At 62.6% G+C, this 13,939-nt stretch overlaps 2 protein-coding genes across 16 annotated transcripts; one reads left to right on the forward strand and one right to left on the reverse strand.

Annotated features, from left to right (window-relative positions):
• Positions 1 to 84: 84 nt before the first annotated feature.
• Positions 85 to 8,392, forward strand: CDK10 (cyclin dependent kinase 10). Of its 13 annotated transcripts, none has more exons than XM_014836555.3 (13): positions 85 to 248; positions 2,143 to 2,215; positions 2,917 to 2,988; positions 3,765 to 3,867; positions 4,039 to 4,120; positions 4,226 to 4,293; positions 4,970 to 5,022; positions 5,476 to 5,545; positions 6,202 to 6,261; positions 6,670 to 6,793; positions 6,869 to 7,008; positions 7,336 to 7,388; positions 7,733 to 8,392. In XM_014836555.3, exons 1-13 carry the CDS (start codon positions 162 to 164, stop codon positions 7,825 to 7,827), a joined length of 1,080 nt encoding a protein of 359 aa, XP_014692041.1. In that variant the 5' UTR covers positions 85 to 161; the 3' UTR covers positions 7,828 to 8,392. The 13 variants fall into 13 exon arrangements, with proteins under 13 accessions (XP_014692041.1, XP_044617600.1, XP_044617601.1 ...); XM_044761665.2 differs by having other exon boundaries at positions 120 to 248; positions 2,112 to 2,215; XM_044761666.2 differs by having other exon boundaries at positions 125 to 210.
• On the reverse strand, positions 8,385 to 13,495 carry SPATA2L (spermatogenesis associated 2 like). 3 transcript variants are annotated; one of them, XM_014836560.3, is made up of 3 exons: positions 12,962 to 13,495; positions 12,156 to 12,459; positions 8,385 to 10,416 (listed from the first exon to the last, which is right to left on the reverse strand). In XM_014836560.3, the coding sequence occupies exons 2-3, from the start codon at positions 12,456 to 12,458 to the stop codon at positions 9,454 to 9,456; spliced, it is 1,266 nt and encodes a 421-aa protein (XP_014692046.1). In that variant the 5' UTR covers position 12,459; positions 12,962 to 13,495; the 3' UTR covers positions 8,385 to 9,453. The 3 variants fall into 3 exon arrangements, with proteins under 3 accessions (XP_014692046.1, XP_044617598.1, XP_044617599.1); XM_044761663.2 differs by having other exon boundaries at positions 13,229 to 13,346; XM_044761664.2 differs by having other exon boundaries at positions 12,925 to 13,216.
• Positions 13,496 to 13,939: the final 444 nt, after the last annotated feature.

A 13,939-nucleotide genomic window follows, 5' to 3' on the forward strand; every position in this document is an offset into this window, starting at 1 on the left:
TCTGAGCCGACGGAGAGCAGAAACGCAGGCGCTCGGGGTCCTCAAGAAGTTCCCAGGGTAACCGTTGCTAAGGAGCGGACGCCCCGGAAGTAGACCACGCGCCTGCGCCGAGGAACCCCGTCTGCGCCTGCGCGCAAGGGAAGCGGTGGGTTGGGCTCGGCATGGGGGATCCGGACCCGGAGTCGGAGCAGATCCGTCTGAAATGTATCCGTAAGGAAGGCTTCTTCACGGTGCCTCCAGAACACAGGGTGCGACGGGGGGTGCTCGGGGAAGCGCTGCCCTCGCCGGCGGGGGGCGGGGCCGAAACGCGCGGGGGCCCTCAGTGTCGCGCTAAAGCGCCGAGCTTGCCGGCACTGGGGGAAACGACAGTCCCAGAATCCCCCGCGGCAGGCCCAGAACCCGGCGGCGGCGGTAGCCCCGCCCCGCTCCAGGCGAGGAGGGCGGAACCCGGGGTGGGTAGCTCCCGGGCGAAAGGGACGGGCAGGCTCTGTGCTGCTGGCCTCCTCCGGAAGGGCAGGCTCCGGGCCCGACGCGGGGTTTCTGAGCGTTGCGCGCAGGCCGGAGCGTTTGCCCGTGGGAGGAGTGGGAGGCGTGGTCTCCCGGGCTGTGATGGGCCGGGCCCACCCGGGACCCGGCGGCCTCTGTGCCTCGGTCTGTGCGGAGCTCTGCGTGTTACTGTCACCCAGTCCGCTAGTGACCCTTTCCGGGCACCGTTGGCGGCCCGTGCTGGGCGGGTCTGATCCTGGCGGTGTTAACTGCTGCTGGTGCGCGAGGCCCAGTCACGTGTCCGGTGAGGACCACTGACCGGCTGGCTGAGCGAGCGCCAGGGCCACTGTGGAGCCACCCACTGGCCGCGGTGCATTGCTCTGACGCGCAGGGGTGCTCTCACAGGAGCGTGAAGAGGACCAGATCAGCACAGTGCAGAGAGCACGGTAGTAGGTGCTTCAAGACATGAAAGTATCAGAGGATGTCATAAGAAAAATTGTTTTCTGCTGGGCCAGGAAGTGTCGCTAGGATTTGGACGCGCAGAGGGGAGGAGGCGTGGCATGCCAGACTTAAGGAGCAGTAGGAGCGAAGTCCCGGAGAAGGGGAATACAGAGTGTGAATAGGAAGCACAGGCGTTGAGCCTGGAGACAGAGACTGTGAGAGAGGGAATTCGGTGGGAAAGGGAGGTTGAGGCGAGATCACAGAAGGGCTTCAATCCAGACTAGAAGGTTCTGACTCGGATCCCCAGGTGTTAGGAAGGAATGCAATGGAGGGCAGGGTGGCTAAGAGAATAGAGGCAGCAAGGCCGGAGAGGAGCTGTTAGAATCGAACCTCGCTGCATGTGCTGCTGAGACCCAGGGGGAAGTGCTCCTTCAGTCCACCTTCGAACGCACCACCTTGTGAAGGTGTATTAGGGTACAGACAGAGAAACCCCAAAATACAGTGGTTGAAGTACAAGACTATTTCTCTCTCCCCTAACATTCCAGAAGGTGCAGGCACTCAGACTGTCTTGTTGCTCCACCTGTACCTTTTCTGAATCCCAGCCTGCCTCAAAGGGTAAAAAGGAGTGGGCGGCAGTCAGCTTCCCTTGATCAGGAAGTCACAGTTGTCCTTTTTGCTCATGTCCTATTGGCCAGAATTCAGTCATATGCTCATACCTAGCTGCAAGGGAGGCTGGGAAATATGACCCCCAGCTGGATGGCCACGTGCTACGGTGCAGTGTTTCGTAACTCAAAGGAAGAAGTCCTGTGTGGATGTTGGGGGCAGTTCCCATGCCACACAAATGTTTCTGCTGTGTTTGGTAGATACTTTGTGAAAGTCTTCAAGCTTTTTCCATCTCCAGAGCATGATTTAGTGAGTGCTGCCCAGCAGGCTTTCTCTGATGATGAGTCATCCAGTACAGTCACCATGAGCCACAGGGGGCCGTTGAGCACTTCACACGTGGCTGGTCCAACTGAGGAAATGAACTTTTATTTTAATTAGTGGTAGCCATATGTGGCTGGTGGTTACTGTGCTTGGACAGAGTATGTCTGGATGTGGGATTAGACGAGAGTGGGTGAGCTGTCTTTGATATTCGATTCGAAGCCTCTGGCCTAGTGTCATTGTTCTCCTTTCCTTATTGAAAGTCCCCGCACTGCCAGCCTCCGTCTCTTTCAGCTGGGACGGTGCCGGAGTGTGAAGGAGTTTGAGAAGCTGAACCGCATCGGGGAAGGCACCTACGGCATTGTGTGTGAGTGGCTGAGATGGGAGGCCTGGGCTCCAGGGGACTATCCAAGCAGGAGCTGTGTTCGGGCTAGAAGGAGGTTGACAGCCCTTGCTCCACAGCCAGCAACAACTTGTACAAGTGAACTCTGATCCCTGGCATGACTGCCATAAATTTCACACCGTGTCCGAATAAATGTCCGTCTCAGCTTGCTTATGCGTAACCGTGAGTGGACCTGTTACAGCAATAAAACGTAGCACTTCGAGAAGCGGCCAGAGCTCAGCTCGTAGCCGCTGAGGTGCTGGTGTGGATCGTACTGCTCAGGGTTTGGAAGCTGCGCAAGTTAGCACATCTTTTTGTGCTAATTTGGGGAGCCATCTTTGCTCCCCAAAATAAGTGTTCTTTTTTCTAGATAAAGTACGTTATTTGCTGTTAGAACATGGTAACAACAGAACACAAAGCAGTGATCTGTGTGCTGACTATAAGAAGGAAGACTTAGAGGGACCGTGTTATACCCAGGCCCCTGTCCCCAGCTCAGACAGGAGGACCCCCAGGGGGCACGGCTAGTGGGGCTGGGGGTGTTGCTTGCACAGAGTGAGGACTGAGTGTCACTGGGCATCCAGTATCGAGGAAGAGAGAGGGAACCCCCAGAGTTCAGGAGGAGGCCCCATATGGCATGAGGATGTCAGGGGGCATCAGATCAGAGTCCATCATGGATGAATTTCCAGATCGGGCCCGGGATACCCAGACGGATGAGATTGTCGCCCTGAAAAAGGTGCGGATGGACAAGGAGAAGGATGGTGAGTGGGAAGCGGGTACTGGAGGGGAACGGTAGAGGGTCTTACTGGGACTGAGGGCGAGCCTGCCTCCCAAGAGCATTGGCCTGATCGTTAAAGGGGGCTGGTCTCGGGGGCTCCAGCCGGGCCTGCTGGCCTTGCCCTTCCTTCTCCAGCTCATCCCGCCCCCCGCTCTGGGCCTCAGCGCCCGGCCCTGTGCAGTTGGCCCCTCTGTCTCTCCTCTCCCTCCCATCTGGTGACTGCCTGATGTTCTGTCTCAGCTCGGCTGTCACCCTTCCACAGGGCCTTCCCCGCCGGAGACCGGGCGAGCAGCCCCCATGTGCTCCATGCACCCCTGCTCACCACCCCCCACCCCTTCCCTGGCTGCCTGTGGGCAGGGCTCTGCTTTGCTCACTGTGGAGACCCCTGCCATACACAGTGGTCAGTGCAGAGAGCTGGTGCCTTGCTTTTGATGAAGGAAGGGGGGTTGGGATGGCCTTGATTCTCCCTGAGGTGATGGGCAGAGCCGTGAAAGACTTAGGGGTCTGGGTCACTGAGGACTGACATGGACCAGGGTGGGGCTCACTGAGGTGGCTAGCTGCACGGGTGCCCGTCTGCAGGGGTGGGGCCCGCTGAGACTGTGTCTGGTTGCAGGCGTCCCCGTCTGCAGGAGTGGGGCCCGCTGAGGCTACGTCCGGTTGCAGGGGTCCCTGTCTGCAGGGGTGGGGCCTGCTGAATCTCTGGTTTCAGGGGTCCCCCTCTGTAGGGGTGGGGCTTGCTAAGGCTGTGTCTGGTTGCAGGGGTCCCCATCAGCAGCCTTCGAGAGATTACACTGCTCCTTCGCCTTCGCCATCCAAATATCGTGGAGCTGAAGGAGGTGGTTGTGGGGAACCACCTGGAGAGGTGAGCAGTCTGCTGCCTCTCCGCATTAGGCCCTGCTGAGCCCACCCTGCCCAGCCCCCTCCTTGTGTTCCCCCGAGACCAGAGTTGCCCTTCCCGCAGCCCTGGGCAGGTCCCTTGGCCCACCCGGGAGGAGGTGGGAGGTGGTGTGTGTCTTCCCCTTTTTTCTTGCAGCATCTTCCTGGTGATGGGTTACTGTGAGCAAGACTTGGCCAGCCTTCTGGAAAACATGCCAACACCCTTCTCTGAGGCCCAGGTGCAAGGCTAGGGGTGCTGGGAGGGGGGCCGGCATGGGTCCTTGTCGGGCACATTTGTGCCAAACATGGCTGGTCCTGACTGGCAGTCCTGGCCCTCTGCGTAGGTCAAGTGCATTGTGCTTCAGGTGCTCAGGGGCCTCCAGTACCTGCACCGGAACTTCATCATCCACAGGTGGGCGGGGCCTGGGTAGGGCAGGTCCAAGGGGCAGGTTTTGGGCTGATGGGAGGGGTCTGGGTGGGATGGGGCCTCAGGGGACATTTGTCCAAGTGGGTGCTGATTTGTGACACTGGGGAAAGGTGACTGCCAGTACTGATCCCTGGCTGCCAGTGCCAGTGCCTCGTTGCCCAGAACGCAGGAGAGGAGCAGACATGGCCTCAGTGCAGTGGGCTTCTCTAACTGCTGATTGGGGAAGGGTCTAGGAGAAGATAATCCCTGAGGGGCCAATGGTATGAGTGTAGTCAAGGCTCTGAGAAGTCCTGCAGTGGAGAGAGCCTTCCTGGAGTCTTGTGATGCACAGCAGGAAGGGCTGAGCCTAGAGGGGTGGAGTGGGGGCCTTCCCGGCTGGAGCAGGACTGTGTAGGCAGCAGCTTCTGTGCTCTGGGCAGCTCATGTGGCCCGGCTGGGGAGCGGGGTGGGCCTGGCAGTTAGACCTGGGCTTGAGGCCAGCTCTGCCACTGCCTCAGAATGTTAGCGGGAGCTCCAATGTCCCAACTCTCGAGTGGCCCTGTGCTGCCTGCCCTGCTCGTTTTTAGGAAGTTCCGATAGGAGGCTTGTGAGAAAGCTTCCTGAGCGGACCTGGCCACCCGGGAGCTTGCTTCCGGAGCCACTGATGCTCTTTCCACCGCAGGGACCTGAAGGTCTCCAACCTGCTCATGACCGACAAGGGCTGTGTGAAGACAGGTGGGCCAGGGCGCTGGCTTGGTGGGGTGGGGCATCTCTCCACGTGTGCTACTGGGGCTCCAGCCGGGCCTGCTGGCCTCGCCTCTCCTTCTCCAGCTCATCCTGGCCCCCCGGCTCTGGGCCTCAGCGCCCAGCCCTGTATAGTTGGCCCCTCTGTCTCTCCTCTCCCTCCCATCTGGTGACTCTGCCTGATGTTCTGTCTCAGCTCGGCTGTCACCCCCCACAGGGCCTTCCCTGCCCGAGATTAGGTGGGCAGCCCCCGTGTGCTCCATGCACCCCTGCTCACCTCTCCCTGTCCCCCCCTCCCCCTGGGAGGAGGTCAGACCTCATAAGCACTGAGGCTCATTAGGCTAAGAGCTGGAGCTGGCTCCTTTGTCTTCGTGGCCCCAGGTGGCAACTTGTTAGCTCTTACCTGGTGACACACCCTCCCTCCTATATCTGCCTCTGTCACAGCGGATTTTGGCCTGGCCCGGGCCTATGGCGTTCCAGTGAAGCCAATGACTCCCAAGGTGGTCACTCTTTGGTGAGTGCCTCAGACCACGTCTGCCTGGAGGAGGGGAGTCTGGGGAGGACACCCTGAAGTTGCAAAAGGATCTTGTAGGTCTTTAAGCTGTAGGGTTCTATGCACACTCAGAGGCTGGGTCTAGGACAGCTTCCCAAGACAGCAGGGCTGTCACTGGAGAAGCAGACTTGGTGGTACTGCAGAAGCTGCCTCCTTGGATGGGGCGCTGCCCTGGCCTGAGGCCGCTAGGCCCCCAGCCTGGTCGGAGCCAGCTCGAGAAGGGGAGCTGGTGCCCGACTGAAGGATGGTGGTGTACACAGCTTTGTGTTGTTATTTCTCACTTACACCTCTAAGAGGCAGGACAGGGTCCTGGTCAAGGGTAGGATATTGAAGTCAGATGCTTTCTGCCCCGTGTCATGCAGCCCCCATCTGTGAGACGGGCTGGCGGGAGTCTGTGTCTTTGTAATACACGGGACACCACTCCACAGAGGAGCTGTCCAGCAGCCACAGGGCTTCTGAGGATGGGGTGGTCCGAGCTGGGCCTAGCAGTCCGGTCGTCTAGGCTGTCTCAAGGAGGCTGGTGGCCGGTGGGTGGGCTAGCACAGAGGCTGTGCCCGTGGAAGCCCAGGCTAGAGGAAAGGTGCTACCCGATGTGAGGTAGAGGCTTCTGTTTGCAGGTACCGAGCCCCTGAACTGCTACTGGGAACCACCACGCAGACCACCAGCATCGACATGTGGTGAGAAGCAGATGCCGCTCCTAGGGCGTCGGGGAAGGGCCGGAGTCGGTCATATCAGAACTGAAGGGACAGGAGTGCAGCTGGGGCCTTTGTCAGCCTCTCAGCCCCAGGAGGGTGGGCCCACGCCTCGGATCCCGAGAGCAGGTGTGAGAAGGGGCCCCGAGGTCCACAGACGACAGGCCTGCCCTCGTGGCCACCCTGAGAGGCCTGCAGGGACCAGGTGACATGGCCCAGGGGGGGCCGAGTAGTCACTCACCTGTTCCGTCATGACTCCTCCCGGGTTCTGCCCCCAGCCCATGGAGACGTCTGGGCAGCGCTCGCCCTCCGTGGTCACACTGCAGTGGTGCTCAGCACAGGTGTGTGGCGGAGCGAGCAGCTGAGTCAGGCGCAGCCTGCGCTCCTCTGCAGGGCCGTGGGCTGCATCCTGGCTGAGCTGCTGGCCCACAAGCCCCTGCTCCCTGGCACTTCCGAGATCCACCAGGTGGACCTGATCGTCCAGCTGCTGGGGACACCTAGTGAGAACATCTGGCCGGTGAGTGCCTGGCCTCTGCCCTCACTCGCCCTCAGCCAGGCTGGCCTGTGTGGCATCAGCTCCTGCTTCCTGCAGGGCTTCTCCAAGCTGCCGCTCGTGAGCCAGTACAGCCTGCGGAAGCAGCCCTACAACAACCTCAAGCACAGGTTCCCGTGGCTCTCAGAGGCCGGCCTGCGCCTGCTCAACCTCCTCTTCATGTACGACCCTAGGAAAAGGTGCGGACCGGCCTACAGGTGGGGGCGGCGGCACCTTGAGCCTGAGCCCTTTGGAAAGGTTTCTCAGAACACAGGACGTGCAGCCACCCAGACGCCGCCTCCCAGGACACACATGGCGGGTCAGGTGCCCAGTCTGGGCGGTCTGCCCACCCAGGTCATGGAGCCCACTCTGCGGTTCCCAAGGGTTTCTGGGCCACAGACCCCTACCTGCCACCCCCCTTTCACTTGTCGGCAAACTTGAACCAGACACTGCTGGGCTGGGCATGGTGTGAGGGGGACGAGCCTCAGTGAGGCCCAGGGTCCTGCTAACAGCACGGCTGCTTCCAGGGCGACGGCGGGGGACTGCCTGGAGAGCTCCTACTTCAAGGAGAAGCCCCTGCGTGAGTCCCCCAGACCCCCCAGGCTCTGCTCTGTGGGGCACAGGGCTGGCGGCCCCTTCTGTCCCAGGTGGTTATGTTGGGGTCTGGCCTTGCGTAGCTGCTCAAGCCCCTGCAGGCGGTGTGGCGGGCTCCCATGCACACCCCTCGGGGAGGGTGTGGGCCCTGGGCAGGCAGGGGCTGTGCAGTGAGGCTGGTGGGGGTGCTGGGGCCGCACAGACTGTCTGTGGGATCAGAGGAGGGGAGCAGGGGGGTGCTGTTCAGACCCGAAGTGCTCCCAGCCTGAGGCTCTCCCGTGCCCTGGGAGGCCCTCCCCAACCCAGTGCTGAGCAGCCCCCTCCCTGCAGCCTGCGAGCCGGAGCTCATGCCCACCTTCCCCCACCACCGCAACAAGCGGGCCCCAGCCGCAGCCTCGGGCCAGAGGAAGCGCAGCAAGCCCTGACGGCTGGCGTCTGCAAGGCCTGCAGTCCAGGTCAGCCGTGCTCCTTTCCAGCATGTCCGTGCCAGGACCCACCAGCTGCTCCAGCCAGCTGCCCCGCTTCCTGCCACTGCCCCAGAAGAGCGAGTGTTGACGTGGGGTGAGAGTGGGTACACCCCAAGGGCCAGGACACCTTGAGGCAGCCCCACCCAGGCTGTGGTGGCGCCACCTGCTGGCCATGCTGGGTCCTACCACTTGCCAAGCTCACTTCCCAGCAAGAAACTCCCACTGGCCCATCTCCGTGGGTGTCACTGGTTTGGGACCAGCAGATCCTCTATGGCCAGTTGTGTTCCCTCTTGGTCACCAGAAGCTGCCCGGGGCAGGCAGTGGCTGTGGTGACCCCCAGGTGGGGCTGGCAGGACCTTGGGGTGGGAAGGAAGGATTGGTGTGGGGTGAGCCAGCCTAGTGGGCTGGGCCCTGGGCCTGGACGCTCTGAGCCCAATCGAGTCCCGTCCTGCTCCCACACTGAGGCCCCGGGGAAGGGGCATGACTGGCATGGGGCACAGAGATAAAAGCTCTACTGACTGTCCTGAGCGGCTCAGTGATTTAATGTACTCAGAGGTTCTGATTCGTGACTGACAGCTTCTCCCAGTGCTGGGAAGGCCGGGAGTTGGAACAGACAGGCTGGGTGGGCACCCGGTGTGGAGGGACCAGCACAGAAGACAGGCACCTGCCCCAAGGGCTGAGGCAGGCAGACCTGCCCCCTCCAGTCCTGTGAGCCGGTGGCTCCTGGGTCACTTGCCCGCCCCAAGGGACAAGGGGTTGCATGGCCCTCCTTCCTTGGCCTTGGGGGTCTGCCTCAGGGGGCCTGCTGCGTCTTTACCACTGGACTTGGGGGGCCTGGGAGACCTCCCACCCCGCCTTCCACAGCCAACACAGCAGGACAGCCGCCAGGGTGCTGGTTGCTCAGACGCCCCTACACTCCACCTGGAGTGGAGTGACTCAGGCTCGTCCGGCTGTGTCACTGTCTACCTCCTGCTGCGCTTTCTTGAGAGTTTGCAGGCACCTCCTTGCTCTGGTTTCAAACCAGATCATGTCTCTGTCTTTGCCCCCAGCTTCCCTGCCCAGCTGTGACTAGGGCACATGGAGTCATTCAGTGTGGCTTGTGACACCCACAGAGGGGCTGAGTCAGCTTAGGGGCTGTCACCTGCAGGCCCCCAAGGACACGCCCATGTGGCGAGTCCCCCTGGACATGCGGAGGGAAGCACCGTGTCCTGAGCCACCGCCTGCAGGGAGTGGAGCTACGCCGATAGCTGGGCCCCTGCCGTGGGGTGGGGGAAGGGGTGAGAGGAGGGTGAGGGTCCTTCATGGGGACAGGTTCGGGTGCTGTGTCCCTCTACCCAGCACGTCTGGGCGTGAATCTGTGTGCTGAGGACAGGGACAGGACAGCTGGAGGCAGGAGCTGGCGATGGCAGGTAAGCCCCCACCCCCTGCTCTGTGGGGCCTGGACTCTCCCTGCCCCTTCTGTTGTGCCCAGGGCTCCTCGAGGGGAGGAGGGGTAGGTGGCCAGTGGCCCAGGCCCAAGGAGGGATGAGGCCAGAGAAGCACCGAGGTAACTCCAGAAAGCCCTGACCCAGGGCCTGGCAGGGCCTATGGCCGGGCCCCAGGGCTGTCATAGAGCAGACTGTCCACCTGTGCACGCTGCAGCCACAGGCGCCGCTGGGTGTCGCTGAGCAGGGTGTGCTGCACGTGGCCCTGATGGCAGACAGGCAGGGCAGCACAGTGGGCAGCGTGTAGCTGGCGACACGTGTCGCAACAGAGCGTGGGCAGGGCGCCAGAGGCCAGGCAGCTATGCGCCTGGTAGCCGGGGGTCTCGGGATTGGGCCCATGCACATGCTGGGGGCTGGCCCATCCGGGGCTCCCTGGGGCTCTGGGAGCGGCTGCGTCCCCAGGCCGACTCAGCAGCTCCCGCCGCAGTGAGAGAAAGGAGAAGGCCGAGGGCTCCGGCTCCAGCTCCTCCTCCGAGGCCTCGTAAGGCGGGCTGCTGGCCTGCTGCGGTACCTCGGCCTCTGCTGGCGGCTCCCAGGCCCTGCCCCCAGAACCCCACAATTTGGCACTCTGCTCCCAGAGTGGAGGCCGGTAGGCCAGCTCTGAGGGGGGCGAGTCTGGGCCTGGTGAGGGCCCTCCATACAGGCTGGCCTCCTCCGAGCCCTCGTCCTCCTGCAGGTCCCGGTACAGGTCCAGCGGGGCCCGGTACATAGCTGGGGAGCCCCGTGGGGGCAGGGGTGGCGGCTCCTCTTCCCGGGCCAGCCGCTGCTGCAGCCAGGCCACGCAGGAGGCCACGTCTGCGCTGGCCCGCCGTGCCCTCAGCAGCTCGTCAGCCGGCAGCACGCTGGTGCCCAGCCGCTCCAGCACCTCTCCCAGGATCTCGCATTCCAGCCGGAGGGCAAAGCAGCCCAGGGCCACGCGCAGTAACTGGGAGGCAGGGGGCGGGGTGGCCACCATGAGGCGGTGGTCGTCCCTGCGCACATAGCCCATCTTCCGGAAGCTCTGGATCAGGAGGTCTTCTGACAGCACGCCCTTCAGCACGTGCACGTAGCCCCCAGAGAAGGTCTGCAAGGGAGGGGCCCGGTCAGCAGCAGCCTGCCCTCCCGCAGACCCGACCCCACCTTGGCTGCACACCGGCCTTGGCCAGCTTCAGGGGCCCCCACTCTCACCCCAGAGGGCAGCATGGTGCCAAGTGACTGGGCAGTTCCGGGTTGTGCTGAACTCCCTCCAGACCAGCCCACTCCCAAAGCCTGTCTCATGGGCTGGGGCAGGCTCATAATCAGGAGAGTAGAGTCCCTACGGTGAGAAGTCTCTGCCCACCCCCCAGGCCCCTCCACCTCCTCCCACCCTGGGGCTTTTCGGCTCCAGTCAGGTGCCCGTGTCCCTGCTGAGTGCTCGACTGTGCTAACACCATAGAGGTGCTTATCTCCTTGACCAGGGAGCCTCCTGAACGCAGTCCTCTGGACGCTGCTTTTCCAGGGACTGTCTTAGTGAGTTCTCCCCATCAGGACAGGCTTTGCCATCCGTTGTTTCTCGTCGGGTAGCATTCCACCACATGGATGAAATAGCTGTATGTTTTGGAGGCTCTAATGTGCAGCTGACAGATGGCAAAGTGCTTTCTAGACTGCAAAGTTATGTGAGGAACTAAAAGGATTATTAGGATAGTGATCCAGTGTCTCTCCCAACTAAAGCTCCCCAACTCTGGGAGTGCGTGAGCATTCCTCGGTTCCCGGCTCAGGACACTGCCTCACTCGTATTGAGCACCACCGAGTGCAAGCAGTGCACTGAGGGCTTTGCATTCACCCCTCACAGCAAACCACAAACTGGACTATTCTTGTGTCTATTAGACAGAGGAGGAAATAGTTCAGAGAGATTAGGTAACTTGCCCAAAGCCACGCAGGCAGGAGGAGGCAGAACCAGACCCCATCCAGGTCTGCCCAACACTGAAGCTGTGAGCACCTCGAGGGCAGGCTTGACTATTCTGCTTTTGGCGCCCCATGGGCTGGCCCTGGCGGGTACCTCCTGCCTTCCAGTGTGAAGGGATGAATGAAAGTCCTAGAACCTCAGACCAGCAGGTGTCCCCGCAGAGCCATGGGCTCCAGAGCTCACCTCCCTAGACGGGGCTGCTGCTGTCATGGCAACCAGCGGAGGCGGACTCGCCCACGTGCCTGGTGACGTCATCACCTTCCTACTCTTCTGAATTAGCTCAGAGCACCAGCGGCCTGCTCCCTTCTGCTGGCTGGCAGCTCACCTAGAGGGGCCATGCCAGCCCTGGGCACAACCTCCATACCCGAGCCAAGGGGTGAACTAAGTTCCAGCCCAGCCCAGCCCACCCCCAGGCGTGCAAGGGCATATAGCCCCTGCCTGCTTCATAGGGGATACCCCACCCACAGTCCTCCTGTATAAATGGGATTAGCTCACGTCCTGGAGGGATTAGGGTGACCATGGAATCTCAAGTCTCTCCTGTGCACCTGTCCTAGAATTTCTATGGCACCGTGGCTGCGTGGACTTTGGGGAGGGCAGTGATACAAGCTTTAGGGGACCGACTACCCCCTGGGAGGCAGGCACCCAGGGCAGGTGGCCTCCACCCACCCCATGTTCTCAGCTCTTGGAGTGCTGGAGGGACCTCGGCCAGAGCTCTGCCCCAACACTCCCAGGACCCCTCAGCATGTTCTGAGCCCTGTGAAACCCACCAGGTTCTGAGGACACCTGAAATCCCTAGTCCTTGACTGTAGCTGTCCTCCCAACGGTAGCCAGACCCCAGCAGCCCAGGCAGGGGAGCCCCACTAGGCCCGCCGCCCTACCTTGATGGTGGTGAACTCCTTCCTCCAGGGCAGCAGGTACAGGTGCACAGCGGCCAGCTCCAGCAGCTCGAAGGCGCGGGCCAGGCTGCGCAGGGCAGGGGCCAGGTCAGCGCGGCCCCACAGGCCGTCGGTGAGCAGCGCCAGCGCGTCGTCCTGCAGCACCCCGTGCAGGTCGAAGTCTTCCACCAGGATCTGCCAGAGCACGGCGCGCAACGACGGGTCCCCGCACACGCCTGCGCGGCCACGTTGAAGCTCGCGCTCCAAGCACAGGCGGTAGTCCTCGGACAGCGAGCTGCTGCCCATCCTGGCGGGCGGGGGTAGGCTATCAGGAATCAGATACCCCTCCCGCCAGCTTTGCGCCCCCAAAGCGCCCACCCAGCATCCAGAGATCCCCCTTCAGCCTGGCGACCCTGTCCCCGGCAACTGTGAGCCCCCTACCCAGCATCCAGAGGTTCTCCTCCAGCATGGCGACCCTGTCCCCAGCAGCTGTGTGCCACCCCCGCCGCTGCGAGCCTCCACCCAGTATCCACAAATCCCCCCTCCAGCATGGCGACCCTATCCCTGGAAACTGTGAGCCCCCTACCCGACATCCACAGGTCCCCCTCCAGCCTGGCGACCCTGTCCCCAGTAGCTTGTGCACCCCTCACCCAGCATCCACAGGTCCCCTTCCAGGGGGGCGACCTATCCTCGCGAGCTGAGTACCCCTCTTCCCTGAGGCTCCTCTCAGCCCTCTGAGTCTCCCCTCCCGACCAGAGACCCCCTCGCCCACCAGATCGTACTGACGGCCCCGCGGGCGACCGCACTACCTGTCCGTCCCCAGCGGTCTCCAGCACCCGCCGCTCCGCTCTGGCGTCTGCCCCAGCAGCGCGCTTCCGCCGGGAGCCGGCTCCGCGCATTGGCCGAGGCCCGACGCTCGGGGCGTGGCTTGCTTCGGGCACCGCGCCCTCGGCTGACTCGGGCTGGGCAGGGCGTGCCGGGGGCGTGGCTGCCCTCGTTCCCGCGGGCGGGGCGGGGCCTGGCGACGGCCGGGAGGACTGCGGCGGCCAGCCCCGTTGAGCACCTGCGCGACGCACCTGGACGGCCACTTGTTCCCGCGTCGCCGTGTCCCCACGGGGCGGGGGTCGTTCACGGCCGAACCGTGGGGCGAGGACTGAGCGCACACAGCGGGCGCTCAATAAACGGTTGTGTCCCAGCAGCTCCTCCCAGCGAGGAGCCACGGAGGCTCGGAGCGGCCGCGCCAGCTCTCAAGCTGTGAGCTCCCGAGCCGTGCCCTGGGAACGTCAGGCCGCGGGGAAGCACGTGCTGGGGTCCTCCTGCGCCGCTGAGCGGGGGGCGGGGCCAGCTCCTAGGGAGGCGGGGCTACCCTCAGTCGGGGCAGGACCCTTCACGTTACCTAATGGGGATTGGTCAGATCTGGGGAGGGCGGGGTAAGGTGGGGCCACCTCCTGGAGGGGCGGGGCTGCCCTCAGTGGGGGCCGCACCCTCCACGTTACCTAATGGGGATTGGCCGGATCTGGGGAGGGCGGGGTAAGGCGGGGCCATCTCCTGGAGGGGCGGGGCCACACAGGAATAGCCGAAAGAATTGTAATTCGGGATGTGGGTGCTATGGCAAACCATAGGCAAATCCAGAAAACAAAGGAGGGGAGCTGCTTTTATACAGAAAATGGGGAGAAGGAGGAGCTGTTCTAAAGAAAAGTCCATTGGGGGAAAGTAACAGATCAGGGAGGTAATGGCTTCTCATTGGCTGAGCTGTGCCGTTTCTGATTGGCTGAGCTGTTGCTTGG

The sequence above is a fragment of the Equus asinus genome, chromosome 28 (assembly GCF_041296235.1).
Source record: "Equus asinus isolate D_3611 breed Donkey chromosome 28, EquAss-T2T_v2, whole genome shotgun sequence".
Taxonomy (NCBI): domain Eukaryota; kingdom Metazoa; phylum Chordata; class Mammalia; order Perissodactyla; family Equidae; genus Equus; species Equus asinus.

Coding starts and splice junctions, on each gene's coding strand:
- CDK10 (XM_014836555.3), top strand. CDS start 162: ATGGGGGATCCGGACCCGGAGTCGGAGCAGATCCGTCTGAAATGTATC. Junction 6,794..6,868: donor CTAGTGAGAACATCTGGCCG/GTGAGTGCCTGG, acceptor TGCTTCCTGCAG/GGCTTCTCCAAGCTGCCGCT. Junction 7,009..7,335: donor ATGTACGACCCTAGGAAAAG/GTGCGGACCGGC, acceptor GGCTGCTTCCAG/GGCGACGGCGGGGGACTGCC.
- SPATA2L (XM_014836560.3), bottom strand. CDS start 12,458: ATGGGCAGCAGCTCGCTGTCCGAGGACTACCGCCTGTGCTTGGAGCGC. Junction 10,417..12,155: donor AGGAGTTCACCACCATCAAG/GTAGGGCGGCGG, acceptor CCTCCCTTGCAG/ACCTTCTCTGGGGGCTACGT.